This window comes from Globicephala melas, chromosome 14 (genome assembly GCF_963455315.2).
Source record: "Globicephala melas chromosome 14, mGloMel1.2, whole genome shotgun sequence".
NCBI lineage: Eukaryota > Metazoa > Chordata > Mammalia > Artiodactyla > Delphinidae > Globicephala > Globicephala melas.
The window spans coordinates 56,327,074-56,344,878 of NC_083327.1; the positions used below are offsets into that span (position 1 = coordinate 56,327,074).

At 37.9% G+C, this 17,805-nt stretch overlaps 1 protein-coding gene across 3 annotated transcripts in view; it reads right to left on the reverse strand.

The window, feature by feature from the left end:
• Positions 1 to 17,805, reverse strand: part of ARHGAP18 (Rho GTPase activating protein 18) — a 131,949-nt gene that overhangs the window by 36,326 nt on the left and 77,818 nt on the right. For all 3 annotated transcript variants that reach the window (XM_070043487.1, XM_030853493.3, XM_030853492.3), the window contains exons 4-6: positions 14,746 to 14,809; positions 10,292 to 10,470; positions 79 to 244 (exon numbers count right to left, since the gene is read on the reverse strand). In XM_070043487.1, coding sequence (XP_069899588.1) covers positions 79 to 244; positions 10,292 to 10,470; positions 14,746 to 14,809 — 409 coding nt within the window. The remainder of the gene's footprint in view (positions 1 to 78; positions 245 to 10,291; positions 10,471 to 14,745; positions 14,810 to 17,805) is intronic.

A 17,805-nucleotide genomic window follows, 5' to 3' on the forward strand; every position in this document is an offset into this window, starting at 1 on the left:
AGAAGAATACTTCTAAAAAGCCAAGCTCATTCTTACTACTTCAGGAGTAAATCCAACTGTTTTTCATTTCAAAATTACCTTTTGTTTTGATTTTCACAGCTTTTTGTTGTTTCAGTTCAACACCCAATACATCATAGAGGGCGGTCAGCTCAATTAAGGCTAAATGGCAAACTTTCTTCATGTCCTGGGGCGCCAGGTCACCAATCTTGGTGGTGCCTGTTTTGTCTTTTGGCAATCTGAAACTCTAAAATAAATGCCATTAATATAGGAAGGATTTACAGTATCTAACCCGTTCTTTAATGGAACACAACAAAATTGTAACTATAGAAAGAAGTTATTCTCAGAGTGGTGACAATGAAATTGGCAGAATTTCTCCGGTCAGAATGAAGAACAATCCTGTTGTGATGATGATCCCAAACCTGCAGGGAGTCAATATGTGAAGTCTGACAGACAACGAACCAGACCATGTGCCAGGAGTGTGAATACCAGTGGCCAAGAGAACAAGAGACAATAAAAACCAAAGGAGAAAAAAAAAACTCGAGTTAACTGACCTTCAAGAGACGAGAAAGATTAGAAGTGAAGACAAACCATGAGGAGGAAGACGGAGAGGAGGTGGGAGATGAGAGAGTAGGAGCAACCACTGGTGTGTGTTAGGTACCCTTTATATACATTATCATTCATTGTTATATATGTAACACATGGCATTATATATACAATATTATATATGCAGATATATGATATATATAGTAATACTGTCATAAAAATCCAAATAAGGCAGGTACTGAAGAAGGGCTGTATAGCACTGGGGAGAGCGGGAGAGCAGAGGGGAGACTAAAAGCAAGACTTTAGAGCCAGGATGCCCACCGGTCATCTAGCTACTGCCTAGTTGTGTCTGACTTCTGGCAACTCTTTAACCATCCTTTCTGTAAAATGGGAGGAAGAAAGGGGGAGGGGGCTGGGGGAGGGGGAGGAGAAAGGGAGAAGGGAAGGGGGAAATGGAAGGAGAAGGGGAGGGGGAAAGAGGAAGGGGAGGGAAAGGCGAGAGCGGAAGAGGGGAAGGAAGGGGGAGGGAGAGGGGGAAGGCCACCTAGTTCAGAGGGCTGTTGTGAGGTTTAAAGGCCTGGCACTTCCCAAACACTTTTATGTGGTTGCTGCTACTATTACTTTCACCACTGAATAAATAAGCTGAGACTTAGATATACCACTATCACAGGCAAGGAAGTGGTGTTCTCGTAGTTTTGTGCCTTTCTCAAATATTATCTACTACCTATTCAGCCTCTTTTAATATTAAATATATTAAAATAAGAAAAAAAAAGTAAGAACATGAATTTCTCTAACGTATTTACTACAAATGACAGCCCCATTGTATTTACCAATTACTAAAACAATGATCATTCTCTAATAGTTTGATAAAAATCTTATTATGAAGGTTGTATCTCTTGGGTTTGCCCTTGATTTCCTAATTTAATGGCCAAGGATATTCAACTGATTCCCTTTTATTCCCTTTACTTTGCTCATTTTTGTGCCATATCATTAACACTTCATAGTCTAAAACCTACTGCAAAAGACGTGTCCTAAAATAGCAGTTCTCAAGGTGTGCTCCAGGGGGCCAGAGAGGTGCCCAACACTTTTTTCAAGGAGTCTAAGAGGTCAACACTATTTTAATAATTAATACTAAGACATTATTTGCCTTTTTCACTCTCATTCTCTCATGATGCACAGTGGAGTTTTCCAGAGTTTTCACAAGACATGTTATTGCCAACAGACTGAACGCAGAAGTAGATATGAGAATCCAACTAACGTCAACTCAAGCCAGACATTAGAGAGTTGCTAAAATGAAAAACCATGGCACACTTCTTAATAATTTGTTTTAGAAAATATGTCTATTTTGCATAAAAATGTTATTTATGTTCACCATAACACTAATATATTTTAAATGGGTTAATAGTTTAAAATTTTTTCAATTTTAATTTCTAACATGGTAAATATCCATGGGTATAACTGACATAAAGAAAAGCTCTCCCTCCTCACATACACAGTATTTTAAATTATTTATCAAGAGAAACTTTTCCTTAGCCTACTTATTCACGTTTCATAGCTCAGGAACACAGGTCAGTGACCAACTTCCATGGAACTCAATCCAAAGAAATTCTTTACATTCCAAAATCACTTTGTACCAGCCTTCTTCGTCTCCTCAAAATCTTCCATGGGATCACAGCTCCCGTAGAAATCTGTGTATGCCTTCTTTCTTGGGTCAGCCAGAGTAAACACAGAGAGCTGCAGTCCCCAGGGAGACAGCAAATGCTCCAACAGTATGAAATCACAGATTCTTGGCCAGAAGGCCATGCGTCTGAGGTTTCTTCAGAGCACTGGAAGCTGTGGTAGTTATTCTCAACACCAACATCCTTCCTGACTGATAAGACAAAAGCTTTTTGAGGTCCTCAATAATTTTTAAGAGCCTAAAGGGGTTATAGGGCCAAAATGTTTGAGAGTCACTGTCCTAGAGCATTTCCTAAAACCTACAACTTTTGGCAGTTGAGCAGCTAATTCCTTTCAAGCAAACTCAGCTCCAAGAGAGAATCTTCTAAAGTTCTCCACAGAACCTCCTACAGAACCTTCTTTGGAATCTGCTATAGTCTCAAGAAAGTCCACTATAGGAGAAAAGAAATCTTTCTTAACTTTTTGTAATACATTTTCCCTATGAGAATATTAAAAGAACAGCAGTAGATATCATTAATATGCAGCCAAAGTGGATTTCCAGCAAAATTTCCAGCATTAATGGTACAGTGCCTAGGGGTTGAGAACGAGAACGTGCAGCCAGATATCACAGTTTGGACTTTTAACTATTACTGCAAGGTAAGACAAAAATAACACTCATCTTTCATAAATGGTTTGTCATTCTATTCTGCAAAAGTTCCAACGGGATAAAAATTATTACAGCATATTCTAGGTTGGGAAACTGAGGTTCTTTAAGAGACTAAAAATGCCCACATAGCCAGTGATATATGGAAGCAAATTCAGACCTTCTAAATCCTAAATTCAGTGGCCATTCTGCTCTGCTCCATTTTCCCTGCCCCCCACAGCAGGCAGGGAGGAATCTAGGTTGATCAGTGTTGATGCAGGACTGTGAACCCCGCAAGGACAGGAACCATGTCTTAATCACCTCTGTATCCCTGCTATACCACAGCCCTGACACACTGCGGGTGTTCTGTCCCAGTGTATTCAATGAATGAAGACACACACCAGACAGGGAGAAAAGCACAGAATCAAGCTCAGTGAGGTACAGGGTTACTGGTTCGGTGCTCCCCCAATTTTTTGGGATTTGTACTGGGCTTCACTTTTAAAATCACACAAAACTCTTCCCATTTTTTTCTCGCCTGGCCCCAGAGTTCTGCTAATTGTTTTGTTTTCTTAAGGGCTGAACCAATTCCATTTACCAACCATTTATTAATTTAAAAAAAGCCCTAAATGTTTCATTAAAATCAGTTGGTTTTGTTGTAATAAACCAAATACACGTAATATAATTATTTAAAGCATTACCCAAAGTAAATGTGTAAAGAAACCTGAAATATTATTAGTTCAAACATTGGATTTACCTAGCAATATGTCATGAGCCTTATTTATTTATTGATTTAACATTGTGCTTAATGAAAGGAGTTAGTTCTTTATCCCAATGTTTAATTCATAGCAGCAGCTTTAAATATTTATGAAGTTTCACGTCGTTTTTGTTTAGTTAATAGACTGGATGGTTCAGTTCGTTGGCTAAGAGAAGGCAATGCGATTTCAGCAAAAGAAAAGCTCTTCACCTTTTGAAAAGTGTGCTTTAAAAAAGGAATGAAATAAAATTTTTCAAAACATATAAGGTCCTTGGCTCCCATGCATTACCATAAATTAATCAGGCAGCTCACCCAGGCTGCACCCCTCTTCTGTAGGCCTTGAGGTATGAGGGGCCCATTAGACACTTTATCAGTAATGACGGACTAGACTTTTTCACTCATCAAGTCACTCTAGCTTCAATTCAGAAAGCAAGAGAATCTACGCTTACTCGGTCAATTTCCACAGCTGACTTCTTATCATCTGCTAGGAAATTCATTTCTTATCTAAGATTCTTCCATGTGTAAAAATGGGATTTTATTACAGTGTTTCAGTCATTGTCATCCTAGGGAATGAATACTTTTCTAGATAAATGAAGTTTTAGAAAACTTCAAACTCACAGTTTTTTAAATTTATTTTTTTAAATGGAGAGCAATAATCATAATTTAAACTTCTCATGACAATTCTGGATCACGATCCTACACACCTACTTTTGCATTGTGTACAAATGTGTGTCTGCCTTAGGTTTTCAGTCTCCTCACCCTGTTCCGAACTAACATGTCTTTCACTGTCCTTCTGCTTCCTCCAGAGATGTTCCATTTTCTAACAAACCCCCAACTGGAGCCCCCATGCAAGTTTTTAGCCTTCAGTATGCACTGAGCTTTGTTACCAGACAACCAAAGTTGCCATAAAACATGAATTTACTTGAATTAAACATAATTCAGTAAGAATCCAAAAGACACTAAAGACTTAAGAAAATATAGGCATGCATCTAGAATATAGGCTTCACCATAGTTATCATTTCAAAGCTATGATCTTAAAAATTGCTAAATAAAGCCTTACTGATTTTAGTCTCCCAAGATAGGATAAAGGAGTGCTACTAAATTTCTATTGTATATGAAGGACTCAACAAACCAGAATCTTATTTGTATAACATCCCAAGCTATCCTGAAGAAGTTGTCAGTAGCACCAATACAAGGACACAAACTCACACCTAAATTAAATGCACATATACCTTGCGGGTACATGTCATCATGATCTTCCAGAAAAACTCCAGCTTCAAAGGCTTAGTCACTGAAGCCAAGCCTTAGCATGCCATGTAATCTCTCTAACCTGTTTTTTTGTATGAAAAAGAATCATAATATCCACCTCATAGAGATCATTCGATAAATGAACAAAATAATTACAGAGCATACTTTCTAAGATATCATGGGTACACAAAAAACAATAAGTAACAGCTAAATTTTCATCTTCACACACATTAAAGGTTATAAAACCTGATCTCCAAATTTAAGAGAGAAATTTGAATCTGCTGTAAGAGATCATAAGGAATTAACAAAGATTGCCCAATGCCATAAGAAAAAGGAAGTGAATGTAAAATGAGGTCAACAGAGAACAATGTATTACATAAAGCCTACTGCTTATTTACAGAAGCAGGAGAGCATGGAGTAGAAATGGAATTTGAGGTTTTATCTGCTTAGACTCTCACCTCAGAGTGACGAGTATAAATATTTACTTCACCAATCATGCTGATGACCTGTAGAAAGCTTACAGTATGCGCATGCCTTCTAGAAGGTATACAAATAAATAAATGGTTGTATAGATGAACTGAAGCATATATGCATAAATAAATACATGGAGGGGCTTCCCTGGTGGTGCAGTGGTTAAGAATCCACCTGCCAATGCAGGGACATGGGTTCAAGGCCTGGTCCAGGAAGATCCCACATGCCGCAGAGCAACTAAGCCCGTGCGCCACAACTACTGAGCCGGCGCGCCACAACTACTAAAGCCTGCACGCCTAGAGCCTGTGCTCCGCAACAAGAGAAGCCACCACAATGAGAAGCCTACACACCACAACGAAGAGTAGCCCCTGCTTGCCACAACTAGAGAAAGTCCGCACACAGCAACGAAGACCCAACACAGCCAAAAATAAATAAATAAAAATTAAATTTTAAAAAATTAAAATAAATAAATACATGGATACATTGACAATAATTATCAAAAGCATGGCACCTTAACAGTTTAAAGAATGATTTTATAAATTTTATCTAATGTAAGTTCACAAACAGGAAAGCACTAACAGTAAAGCTAGATACTGAGCTAGACCCCAAAGGATGGGATAAGGCTTCCTTGATAAACACGGAACTACAGACGGGTAGAAATGGGAAGGTCATTTTAAGCTTGGGGCACAACGTGAATAAAATCTAGAAAGCAGGTGAGCAAAAATTAGTTTGTTAGAGAATAAAATGAGAGAGGAAGTTTTGTCTTTAAGTTTCTGAACAAAATTCCTAGTTTATTCCACTGTTCGAATCAACAACTTAGAAGTCAACAAAGTCTTCATCTTGTTTAATTAGACTCTACCATCCTTCACTTAAACCCCCTTCCATCTGTTGAGATATATTAGACCATCACTTTTTTTTGTTGTTTTTTTTGCTGTATGCGGGCCTCTCACTGTTGTGGCCTCTCCCACCGCGGAGCACAGGCTCCGGACGCGCAGGCTCAGCGGCCGTGGCTCACAGGCCCAGTCGCTCTGCGGCACGTGGGATCCTCCCGGACCGGGGCACGAACCCGCATCGCCTGCATCGGCAGGCGGACTCTCAACCACTGCGCCACCAGGGAAGCCCAGAAGACCATCACTTTTAAAAGATACTTTTGCTAAGGATGGTCTGGAGCCTGGATCATCTCTTTAGGCCACATGATGCATGCATACTCCTTTACTTTTCCCAAAAGGCGTAGAAATAGATTCTTAAAAATATATGATAAAGCCTGGAAACAACCTAGATGTCCACCATCAGGTGGCTGGTTAAATAAACTGCGATACATCCTCACAGCAGGGTACAATGCATAAATAAAAAGGAATAAGAAATATTTCTCTCTACTACTATGGAGTGATCTCCAAGACATACTGCTAAGTCAAATATAAGTAAATAAATAATGAAGTGTGTATAGTGGGCTACCATTTATCTAACAATGGAAGGATAAACCATAAAATTAAAAGAAATTTACCTGTAAGGTAATTTACCTGTGAAGGGCAGGGAGAGAAGAGGGTGATGGCGCAAGTATAGAAGTGAGACTTCTTATACACCTTGTTTTTAATTCTGACTTTTGGACCACTTAAAATAATTTACATGTTTACAAAATAAAATTAAGTTTCAAAACAGCAATCACTAAACATTGAATATGAAATGAAACTAATTAACCCAACCAGGTATGCAGTTGGTGGCATAACCATATGGAGAATCACTATCCTAAACGACCTAAAGCAGAGTAATTTGATTATTACAGTCCTTCTGGGATGTATCCCAAGGATACAAGCAACTGAGGAAAAGAAAAACAAGCTTAAACTGTTTCTTAGTAATCACATTGTTGATATGCTGTGCATTAACGGAGGATAAAACACGTAAATAATTATGTGATACTCTAATTGTATTATCTGCTGTATCCTGAAAACCACTATTCTCAGCATGGAAGAAAGAAGACACAGATGTACTTCTGTCCTCTGAAAAGGCTTTAAGCAATGACCAACTCAGAGAAAGGAACATTCCTAGTGTCTTGAACATAGTCACAAAAGTATATTCCTACTAAATGGAATCAGAGTTTCTTGCAGAAATAGACAATTCTAAGTCTGAAGCAGAAAATATACCAGAAACATATGAGAAATTTTCTCTAGGGTCATGTCATATATATGTCTACATCCATGAGTTAAGATACTATTTTTACAAGAAAATTAAAATGAAACAACACTAATTGGTCACTGATGAAAGATGCTAGGGAACAAAAAAAAAAAAATTGAAGACTGGTAAATGAAAGTAAGAAGTAACCCATTTGAGAACATTTTTCTTAATAGAAGTATTCAAATTAATAAAGGAAAAAAAGAAATTAGAACATCATTTTGTAACCATCAATAAACAAAAGGATCCAAGCATTGATCAGCAGCAGCTGCTAATTTCACAAAAGACAACCAGATATTTTTAATCTCTTGATACATGATCACATATGAAGTAGTCTTGACCAAAAAATGAGCCTGAGTCTGATCAATCTAGAGTCAACCAATTTACAAGAAGCAGAAGAACATGGGGACAGAACAAGAAACTTAATAACCATGTTTCTTCAACAAACAAATTTTGAGAGAGGGAGAAAGGGAGAAAGGAATGGAAGAAAGGATAAGGAAAAAGAGGGAGGGTAATGAAATAAGGGAGAGAGGGAAGGAGGCAGAGAAAGAGAGAGACACACAGAGACAGAAGGAGGGAGGGAGGAAGGGATTACGAGTCTTGAAAGGCATTATCAACCAACTGCAATGTATGAACCTTATCTGGATCCTGATTCAAACAAACTAAAAAAAAAAAAATCATGAAATTTGTGATTCAATTTGAAATTTGAACACTGATTAGATATTTGAAATTAAGAATTATTAGCAATTTTTAAGGTACAATAATAGTAATATGGATATATATTTTGGGGTTTTTTTTTTTTCATTTATTTTATTTATTTTTGGCTGCGTTGGGTCTTTCTTTGTTGCTGCGTGGGCTCTCTCTAGTTGCGGCGAGCGGGGGCTACTCTTCATTGCGGGGCACGGGCTTCTCATTGCGGTGGCTTCTCTTGTTGAGGAGCATGGGCTCTAGGCATGCTGGCTTCAATAGTTGTGGCACACGGGCTCAGTAGCTGTGGCTCGCAGGCTCTAGAGCACAGGCTCAGTAGTTGTGGCGCACAGGCTTAGCTGCTCCACGGCATGTGGCATCTTCCCAGACCAGGGCTTGAACCCGTGTCCCCTGCATTTGCAGCCGGATTCCTAACCACTGCGCCACCAGGGAAGCCCTGGATATGTGTTTTTTAAAAAACCTTCTTTATCTTTTTGAAACACATACTGAAATATTTATAGATGGCAAAATATAATTCAGAGATGTGTTTCAAAGTAACAGAGAGTAGGGAACTGGTTGGGGGTATGTATAGGACAGGACTAGTCATAGGAAAATGAATGTTGAGGCTAGGTGGTGAGTATTGGGGAGTTCATTATACTATGCTTTTTAACTTTTGTGTGGTGAAATCCTACAAAATAAGTAAATGTATTTTTTTTCTTATTAGTCATCCATTTAATACACATCAGTGTATACATGTCAATCCCAATCTCCCAGTTCATCACACCACCTCCACCACCACCCCCGCCGCTTTCCCCCATGGTGTCCATACATTTGTTCTCTACATCTGTGTCTCAATTTCTGCCCTGCAAACCCGTTCATCTATACCAGTAAATGTATTTTTTAAAAATATAAGACATTCGGTAGCAATGAGAACACTCAGTACACAGAGGTTGGTTTCTAAACACAATCTGCTACTGAAAAAACAAGGACTCCTTGAAGAAACAGATTACTTCTAATCTGAGAGGAGAAAAGTACAAGGTGAGCCTGGAACATCTTGTACTAGAAAGCAAAGGAGTAAGAGAATGAGGACATGTTAAATGGCATAGGAACCAGCTTGAAGGGCTCCCTTTTGTCAAATCTGGGTAAATTTAAGCATCAAAGGAAAACAATAATGAGTTATAAAACACTGAATAAAAAAAGGAAGTTTTTGAATAGTGATATTCAAAAAAAAAAAGGGAGGAAAAGCACTATTATGGAAGATTGCCAGCCAATCAATATAGAAGAAATAATAGAATGAGAAAAATCACCATTTCTCAAACACTAGTCTAATTATTGTTTCAGGCAAGGATTACAAATGCATGGTGAAGCCACTGGGCGGTAGGATATTCCCTCGGTCTCAAGGATCGCAAATTAGTATTAATTGTACATAGGAAAAGGTATCTTTATGATGGGGAGAACCGGTGAACGTCTCCTTAACCAAGTGGTCAAAATTCCATTTCCAGTAAAGGGACCATCTGATGTCATGCCCCTCTTCTGATGACGCAATGAGAGGCATAAACATCATCTAGGCAGTAGTGTGACCAAAAATGTTTAATGTGAATTCAGTCACCAAGAACAGACAAAATCAGAAATTTGATTTGGACTCTTCAAAATATTAAAGAAAAATCAAGGGATCTGATCTAGATTTAAGAAACCAAAAAAATATGACATTAAATGCAACACATGACCCTCATTTGAATCCCAGGTGGGAGTAAGGGAGAAGCTATTGATATTAAGGACAATATTGTGACAATTGGGAACATTTTAATATGATCATATATTAAAATATAATTATTGTTTTAATGTTCAATTTCTTAAGCATTATAACTGTGTTTTGTTTTGTATGCTCTTGTTAGGCTAAAAAAAAAAGTGAGTATATGTCTATAGTATAACCTATACATACATACATAGATAGATGTAAAAAGAAAGTAAAGGTTGTACAATGTTAAATGGATCTACAGGAAGGCTGGGAGTGTATGCTATACTATTCTTTCAACTTTTCTAAGGACCTAAAATTTTCCAAATAAAAAGCTGATGAAAAATATACTCTGATAATGACATCTGAATAGTGTATTACGTACAGGTAACAAGGCATCGTCCCCTTTGCTCCTCTGGATTTTCTCTCTGGAGCTCTCTTTCTGATTGACAGCTTGCTCTGCAAATGATACCTCCAGGTTGATGTCTGTTTCAGAGACAGGTGCCTCTTCAGGCACCAATGGAGTCAGCTCCTTTCCGCCAACAACTAGGCTAGATGCCTGATCTGGGAAAAAGACAAAAGATTCAAGTGCTTTGGCTACTTCTTTTTTTAACTTCTAATACATCAACCATATAAACCTCTGGGAAAAGTACTATTTACTATAAGCAATAATTAACGGTTATTTTAATAGTAAAAAGTATATTCAAGGAATTCTACCAATGGTGAATGGGGGTGTAGAGGAGAGAAGGTGGTGACTAGAAAGCCAGAGTTGAATTGTGGAATCTTTCTCTAAGGTCACAATTCTTAGACTGAGTCCAGTTCCAAAACATTGACGGGTGATCTCAAGCTCTGAATGAAAAACCTCACAAAAATTTAGTAGACTTAATCATTGCTTTATTTTATACTCGGAGAGTAAAAGCAAAAAAAGAAGAGAAGGAGGTTAGCGTTACTCTCTCTTAAAACTATGATATACCATTTAATTTCCTTACAGTGGAACAGATTCCTGAAAAAGATTTCTTCCATGCCCTGCATGTCCTTTCTGGAATGTTACCTATCTATCATAGTAAAAATTCCAAAACAAAAGTTAGCACCAACAATGTGCACTGTGGGAGTCAGGTCTGGAGGTATCTGGTACCAGAAGCAACAGGTTTTGCACCAGATTATTACAAAGATTATAACAGCTCTCTTACAACTATAAATCTAATGAAATAAGTTCCATGTATTTACATCAACAGTTTATAATAAATTTAACATTATTTTCTTGGTTTGTTTGTTGTTAATCCTCCAGGAAAAAAATTAACACCTGAAAACTTATTTGCTGAAAATGTCGGCTTTAAGCTTGGAAGAAAACACTTCTAAATTTGGCTATTTGATAAGTTTTTGGTTTTTAACACAACTCACACTAGATAAAAACCTGGAATCAATGACAGGATTACTGTTATTTTCTCATTGCAGACCTTTAATTCATGGTGGGCAGCTCTGGATTACATCAGGAAGCTTACATAGTACATTCAAATGCTTATATACTAACACAGCAAGGTGATGGAGGGTAAAGTTAATTTTAAAATTGAATAAATATGTCATATATACGTATATTATTAAAAGTCTGATGCCTTCAGAAAATGTATTTGTATTATCTTCTATATATTTTCTATACTTATAGTCATTTAAATCAAAAACACACAGAAAAACTGTTTTACTCAAAAGAAAATACGGATAAATCTAAATCTAGCCTTTTTCACTCTCATTCAGTAAGCAGTGCGGGCTTCGTGGTTGTAGGACTTAGGTAGTGCTCAGCGGGACCCCAGGTTGGGTTTAACGTTCTACTGTTGCTGTCTTGCAATTTGAACAAGAAGCCCTACATTTTCAGTTTTCACTGGGCCTTGCAAATTACATAGCTGGCCCTGGTGACATCTCACAGTTAAGAAAGTAAGTAAAATGGACCTATGTGAATTCCAAAAATAAGAGAAAATTTAAAGCTCTTTGATTGTATTTATCTGCTGCCATCTATGCCACATTATGCTTTTCCAACAGCCTGTGACAATCTTTTTTGTAATTAGGATAACTAGACCTCTCTCTCATTAATTTTTAAAGTATTAACTTAAATGTCAAAGCACAATGTGAGTTTTACATTCCCACTGGTTTACACTGCTTTATGTTTTACTGTGAATATGTATGTTGGTTTCCTAGGAAACCATTCTAAGAGGAAAATTTTCTTAAATTAGAAGCTACCTTTCTAAAAGCTGAGTGTTTATGGTCAAGAATGTTAAAACGACTCCCTTTTCTCCTTAACAGCCCCATGTCAGAGCTACAATAAACACCACCTCCCCACACACACAAACAAATGTTCTGTGCTGAATTCAAAACTGAGGAGAAGAATTATAATTAAGTTAGAATACATTTTATACATATGAAGTTCCTCCAAAAATTGGCAAAAATAAAAAACACAATATAGAAAAGGCTTAAGGATCAAATGGTAACTCCAGTTAAGGCAGATAGCAGGAAAAACAGTTTCAGGGGTGATAAAGGAGCACTGCTAAAAGAAATAGTTAACTGATTAATAAAAGTATCTATGAATCAATTATCTACTCTCAAAGAGAAACGTTAACAGAGAATGCTGAGATAAACCTTTTGGCTCTTAAAGCCCAAAAGTGTAAATAATATAATTTATTTAATCTATTCTCCTTTGGTTTTTAAGTGGATAATAGCACTGAGTTACAAATATTTTACAAAACTCAAAGTTTTTCAATTGTCCAAAATAATCCATATCTTTATTTTAAAAAATAATTTCCCCTCCTCTTTGGAACTCGGAAAAGAAAACATAACACAAAAGTTTTAAAAGTTATTTCGGCATTATTAGTATTTCTAAATGTATGTATTAAACATTGGACTTTCATATACACAGAGTTGTATAATTTGATGAAAAGTTAAGATTGATACTTAGCAGTAGATTAATTAATTTGAAATTCAACAATGCTTGCAACATTAAAATTTTATTTTTCATTTAGAGTAACTTTGATTGAACATGCATAAAAGCCTAAGTGTAGGGAAAACATTTAAAATAGACTACGTAGCTCACACTTACAGATTTCAAATGGAAAGAGCTCCACTTTTGAACTCCAGACAATATTTTCCATGCATTTCATTCAGAACCTTTCAATGTTTGCATAACACTGGTTAATTCACTGGCTAGCAAAAGAGCATGGCATTGCCCAGAACAGGTGCAGTAGTAAATACTCAGTGACTTGGATGGCATTATACACATTCTCTTATTATTCTGACTGGAGGCTCTATGCCCACTTCATAGCATTCCAGCAAAAGCAGATGTAAATCAGGCAGCAAGTTTGTCACATTCCACTCGGCTGCTGCAAGCTAGGCTGGAAGGGACTGCTATAATGAACTTGTCTTCCAGAACTTCTGTTTATATAGCCTACATCACCATCTCTGGCAAAGGAGGAAAACACCAAGAAAGGACAATGTTTTCCTCAGTATTCATTTAGCAATTGCCAGTCGCTCTTCCCCAAAGCCCAAAGCCTATTGATATTGGCACAAAAGGTTCATCTGTCTCTCTTAACGACCCAGCTCTCTAGCCCGCCTGCACTGGCTATTCCAGCCTGCTTGCCACTTCAGTGCCTACTGGCACACAGACTTAGGGAAACACCCAGTAATTTCATTCTGATATAAAACATGTAACTAAAGAAATCTCCACAGAACAGTAAAAATCAAGTGCTTTTATAGACATAAATATATAGACACGTATGTGTCTATACACACGCATGCACACACTTATATATGCACATACGTGTGTGTGTATATATTTTAAGGCAGGGGTGCAGGAGAGAAGTTCTGAGAAAAGTATGAAAGGAAGGATAAAGATACTAGATGCTCCAAGACTCCAAAATGTCCGTACACAGTAATTTTGGACTAACCTTTGATTTTTATAGGAAGGTTGGGAACACTTCCCAGGCCTCCACAGTCTACCTGATACTCTTCCTCCACTACTTCCAATCCAAACACAACACAAGTAATGCCATGAACACTCCAGGTGCCAGGTCTTAAGGACATAAATAAAAGAAAAGTCCCAAGCGGGACTCAGGCAGCCACCAACCACCTCTGCTATAGTTTTTAAGTAACAGCACACTGAGGATTAAATCTGTGACCTTAATTTAGAAATTTTTCCTTTTTGTAAATCCATGAAATAGCTTTAAATTCTTTCTTGGTAAGTACTAATAAAGTCTTACTATTTATTTTCATCCATGCCTTGAATTTCTAATCCATTTCTGAAATAACAGATACAGAAAAAGGAATGAAAAGGAGAGTTGTAATCAATGACCCCCCCCAAAAAAAATCTTAACTTAAAAAATGTTTTTCTAAACTTTCTGAAAAGCAATCCATTTATGAGCTAAGAACTTCAGATCTGAAAATGAGGTTCCAAATTCACTGGCTCCCCTTACTAGCTGTGTGGCCTTGGGAAAGTAACTTTACATCTGTAAACCTCACTTCTCTCATTTGTAGAATGGGTTAAGAACAATATTTACTACATAGAGCTCCTGAGTTTATTAAATTAGGTAAATATCTCTGCATAGTACCTGGCACATGGTAAGCATTTGGGAAAACTGACTATGTACAGAGATGTTAGAACAGATAGACATAGACAAGTATTTAAAAAAAATCAAAGGCCAACTATATGCTCAGTCTTATGTAATCATCTATTTGGGTACTTTATATGAGTATCTGAATAGAATTTGCTTACCAGAATTGAAGATGAATGTTTTAAAAGGTCTTATCTGTTTGTTATACTAATAAATGAGAAAATACAAGAGAACGGGTCCAACTTACCATCTTTTCCTTGGTATTTGTTTTCGTCTGTTCTGACTGATTGTGATTCTGCACCATCTGGAGGCTAAAGATAGAACATGGGCCATTTAGTCATCTCCACCTCACAACCAGAGAAACGGTACTGTGAAATAACTCTATTACTAACCTTCAGAGTACAAGAAATGCACTCAGAATTATATCAATCACAGAAAAAAAGGACTACAGGTATAATCAACAAGCAATCATCCAATAAACATGTGATCACCCACAACTTGTAAGACACACTGCTAAGCCCTGTGGGGAATAAGGGCAACATCAAGAGTGTCCCTGCCATCAAGAACGCCACTATACATTGAAGGGAAAAGAAAACATATCAAAAAGTTAACAATATCCATTAACAGATGAGTAGATAAACAAAATGTGAGCCACCCACACAATGAAATATTATTCTGCAATAAAAGGAAACAAAGTACAGGTACATGCTACAACATGGATGAACCTTGAAAACATTATACTAAGTGAAAGGAATCAGTCACAAGGACCACATACTGTGTGATTTCATTTCTACGAAATCTTCCGAATAGGAAAGTCATAGAGACAGAAAGCAAATTAGTGGTTGCCTAGTGGGTAAGGAGAGGAATATGAGGAATGACTGCTAACGGGTATGGGTTTCCTTTTGGAGATGATGAAAAGGTGCTAAAATGGATGGTGAGGATGGTTGTGAGTCTGTGACTACACAAAAAACCTCTGGATTGTAAACTTTAAGTGGGCGACTTGGTGAATTATCTCTCAATAACGCTGTTATAAAATAAAATTATAAGTTGACATGTAGGTAATAAAATAGAATTCTTCATATTTTTTTAAAAAGCTAGTAATAAATGTGAGATCAACTAAAACTAAATTACCAAGCAGGTGATAAGAGCTTAGATATTCAAAGGAACTCCTTTTTCGAGGGGTTGGGGAAGTGACACCTGAAGAATGCAGCCCTCCAAGGGTTTATGGACACAGGAAAACATGGCTGGCTCCTCTCACCAGTAAGTGTGTCCAGGCTGTACTTCCTCCTTTCCAAGTAAGGCTTCAGGAGGAATTCAGGAATCAGGAAGGGGAGTCTAGGTCAATCATACACAGAGGTCTATTTGAATGAACTGTCTTTAAAATACTCATTCCATTGGATTTTCCTCTCTATACAAAAGAAGATAGCCTTTGTAGTCCCCTCCCCACATACTTCAACTCAGGTGTTAGCAGAGGAGAACTCCCCTCTCCACCTGCAGTCCAAGAAGAGTCTAGAAAAGCACCGGGGCAGGTACGCAGAGGTGCTCTACTTAGAGGTTAGAGGTACCCAGGTCAGTGTAGAGCGACTACCAATCACAGAAGTGGTACAAGAGTCGTGGCACTACTTCAGTCCCCCTCAGGCAGGGCAATACCATCCTCCTCCCTCCGCCCACGAGCCTGCAGGAGGCCAGCACTCCACGGCACAGGGCACACAGTGAGTAATTCTAATCTTACACAGGAACACGTATTTTGGAGCATGTGGTTGGAATTGTTTTCTTAAGCAATTGAAGATAACAGTGCAGATGGTATTCATTTCTGTATTATATTTCCCAGTGTCAGCAAGGGCTTCAAGAGGAAGCATTTGAAACGGAAGAGCTGAATATGGACAGTCATCTCTCAGTATCTGTGAGAGACTGGTTCCAGGACACCCCCCACCCCTGCCCTTGCGGATCAACATTGGAGGATGCTCAAGTCCCTTATAAAAAATGGCACAGTATAGTCGGCCCTCCGTATCCACAGGTGCAGAACCCAGGGATATGGAGGGCCCACTGTACTTATCTGAGAATAGAAGAACTGCAAGTAAAGATAGCTGGCCCATGTCTGCTTGAGGGATGGGGGACATATTTCTAATGGGTGGCAGTGTTTCGATTAAAGGCATAAAGTGTAAGCAAGTTAACATTATTTTAATTTACTTGTGCTATTTCTCTCTTATTGACTCCATCAGATGATACAACTCACCAGTTACCTTGAACTCAAACCATGTGGTTTAGACATTACCAAGAATTTGCTGGAAAATGTTGCTTGAAGCATTGAGTAGCAACATCCTCTTAGAGACTGGCAGGAATCCCACAGTACATGGTTTGCTTAGGCTCAGCTCTCTGCGCCCCCCCCCCTTTTGTTTCCTCTTAACTCCCTCAGGGAGAGCTCTTTAATTGGGAAGGAAATGTCATAATACTATATTTCCTTACTATTCATTTTCCTACAGCTAGAAACCAAGTCCAGTCCTTCAACCCCAGTGGATGTCCCAAATAACGACTGGGTGGTATGCAAGCACGTAACTGCCTCACAGCAGCCAGAGACCTACCTAGAGCAATCCAGTCACCCCAAAACTCCTATAAAATGGACTGGATTTGATCTACAATTGACCATGCAAATAGAGCAGGAACCTGCAGCTATAAAGGATTTCTTGGAAGAATGAAATGTCTACAAAAAGCAAAAAACCTCTATATGACAGAAAGATACCTTAAATATAAGTCCATTTAGTCCCTCATCCTTTAAAGATTTTTGTTACCCTTTATTTATAGTGTAAATACATCTCATGTATTTACTGAGACTACTAATATCAGAATCTTATATGTAAAGCCAAACGTAGCAGGATGCACAGTGGTTAAAAGCACTTATTTAGAGTCTGACAAATCTGGGTTTACTATCTACAGGACCACTGAGCAAGTGCCTTAAAGTCTATGAGCCTGTAGAACGGAAACGATGATACCTCACTCACAGGACAGCTCTAAGGATGAAATGGGATACCGCATGGAAAGTAGTCGGCACAGTAGGTGTTCAGTAGTGGCAGCAGCAAATATAACTGCTATTATGATCACTGCAATCATCGTTCAACATCCATTCTGTTTGTTCTCACTCCAATCATCCAACTGGGTCTTCTAGACCAGAGCTATTCCAACTTCATCAGAGAACAGTCCAGAGTATAGATCAACTTTGACCCTAAGAACATCATTAAGTTCAGCTGACCTTTTTTTCCTCTTTGTAGCAAGACTTTCTTGTTGAAGGAGCAGATGATATTAATTTACA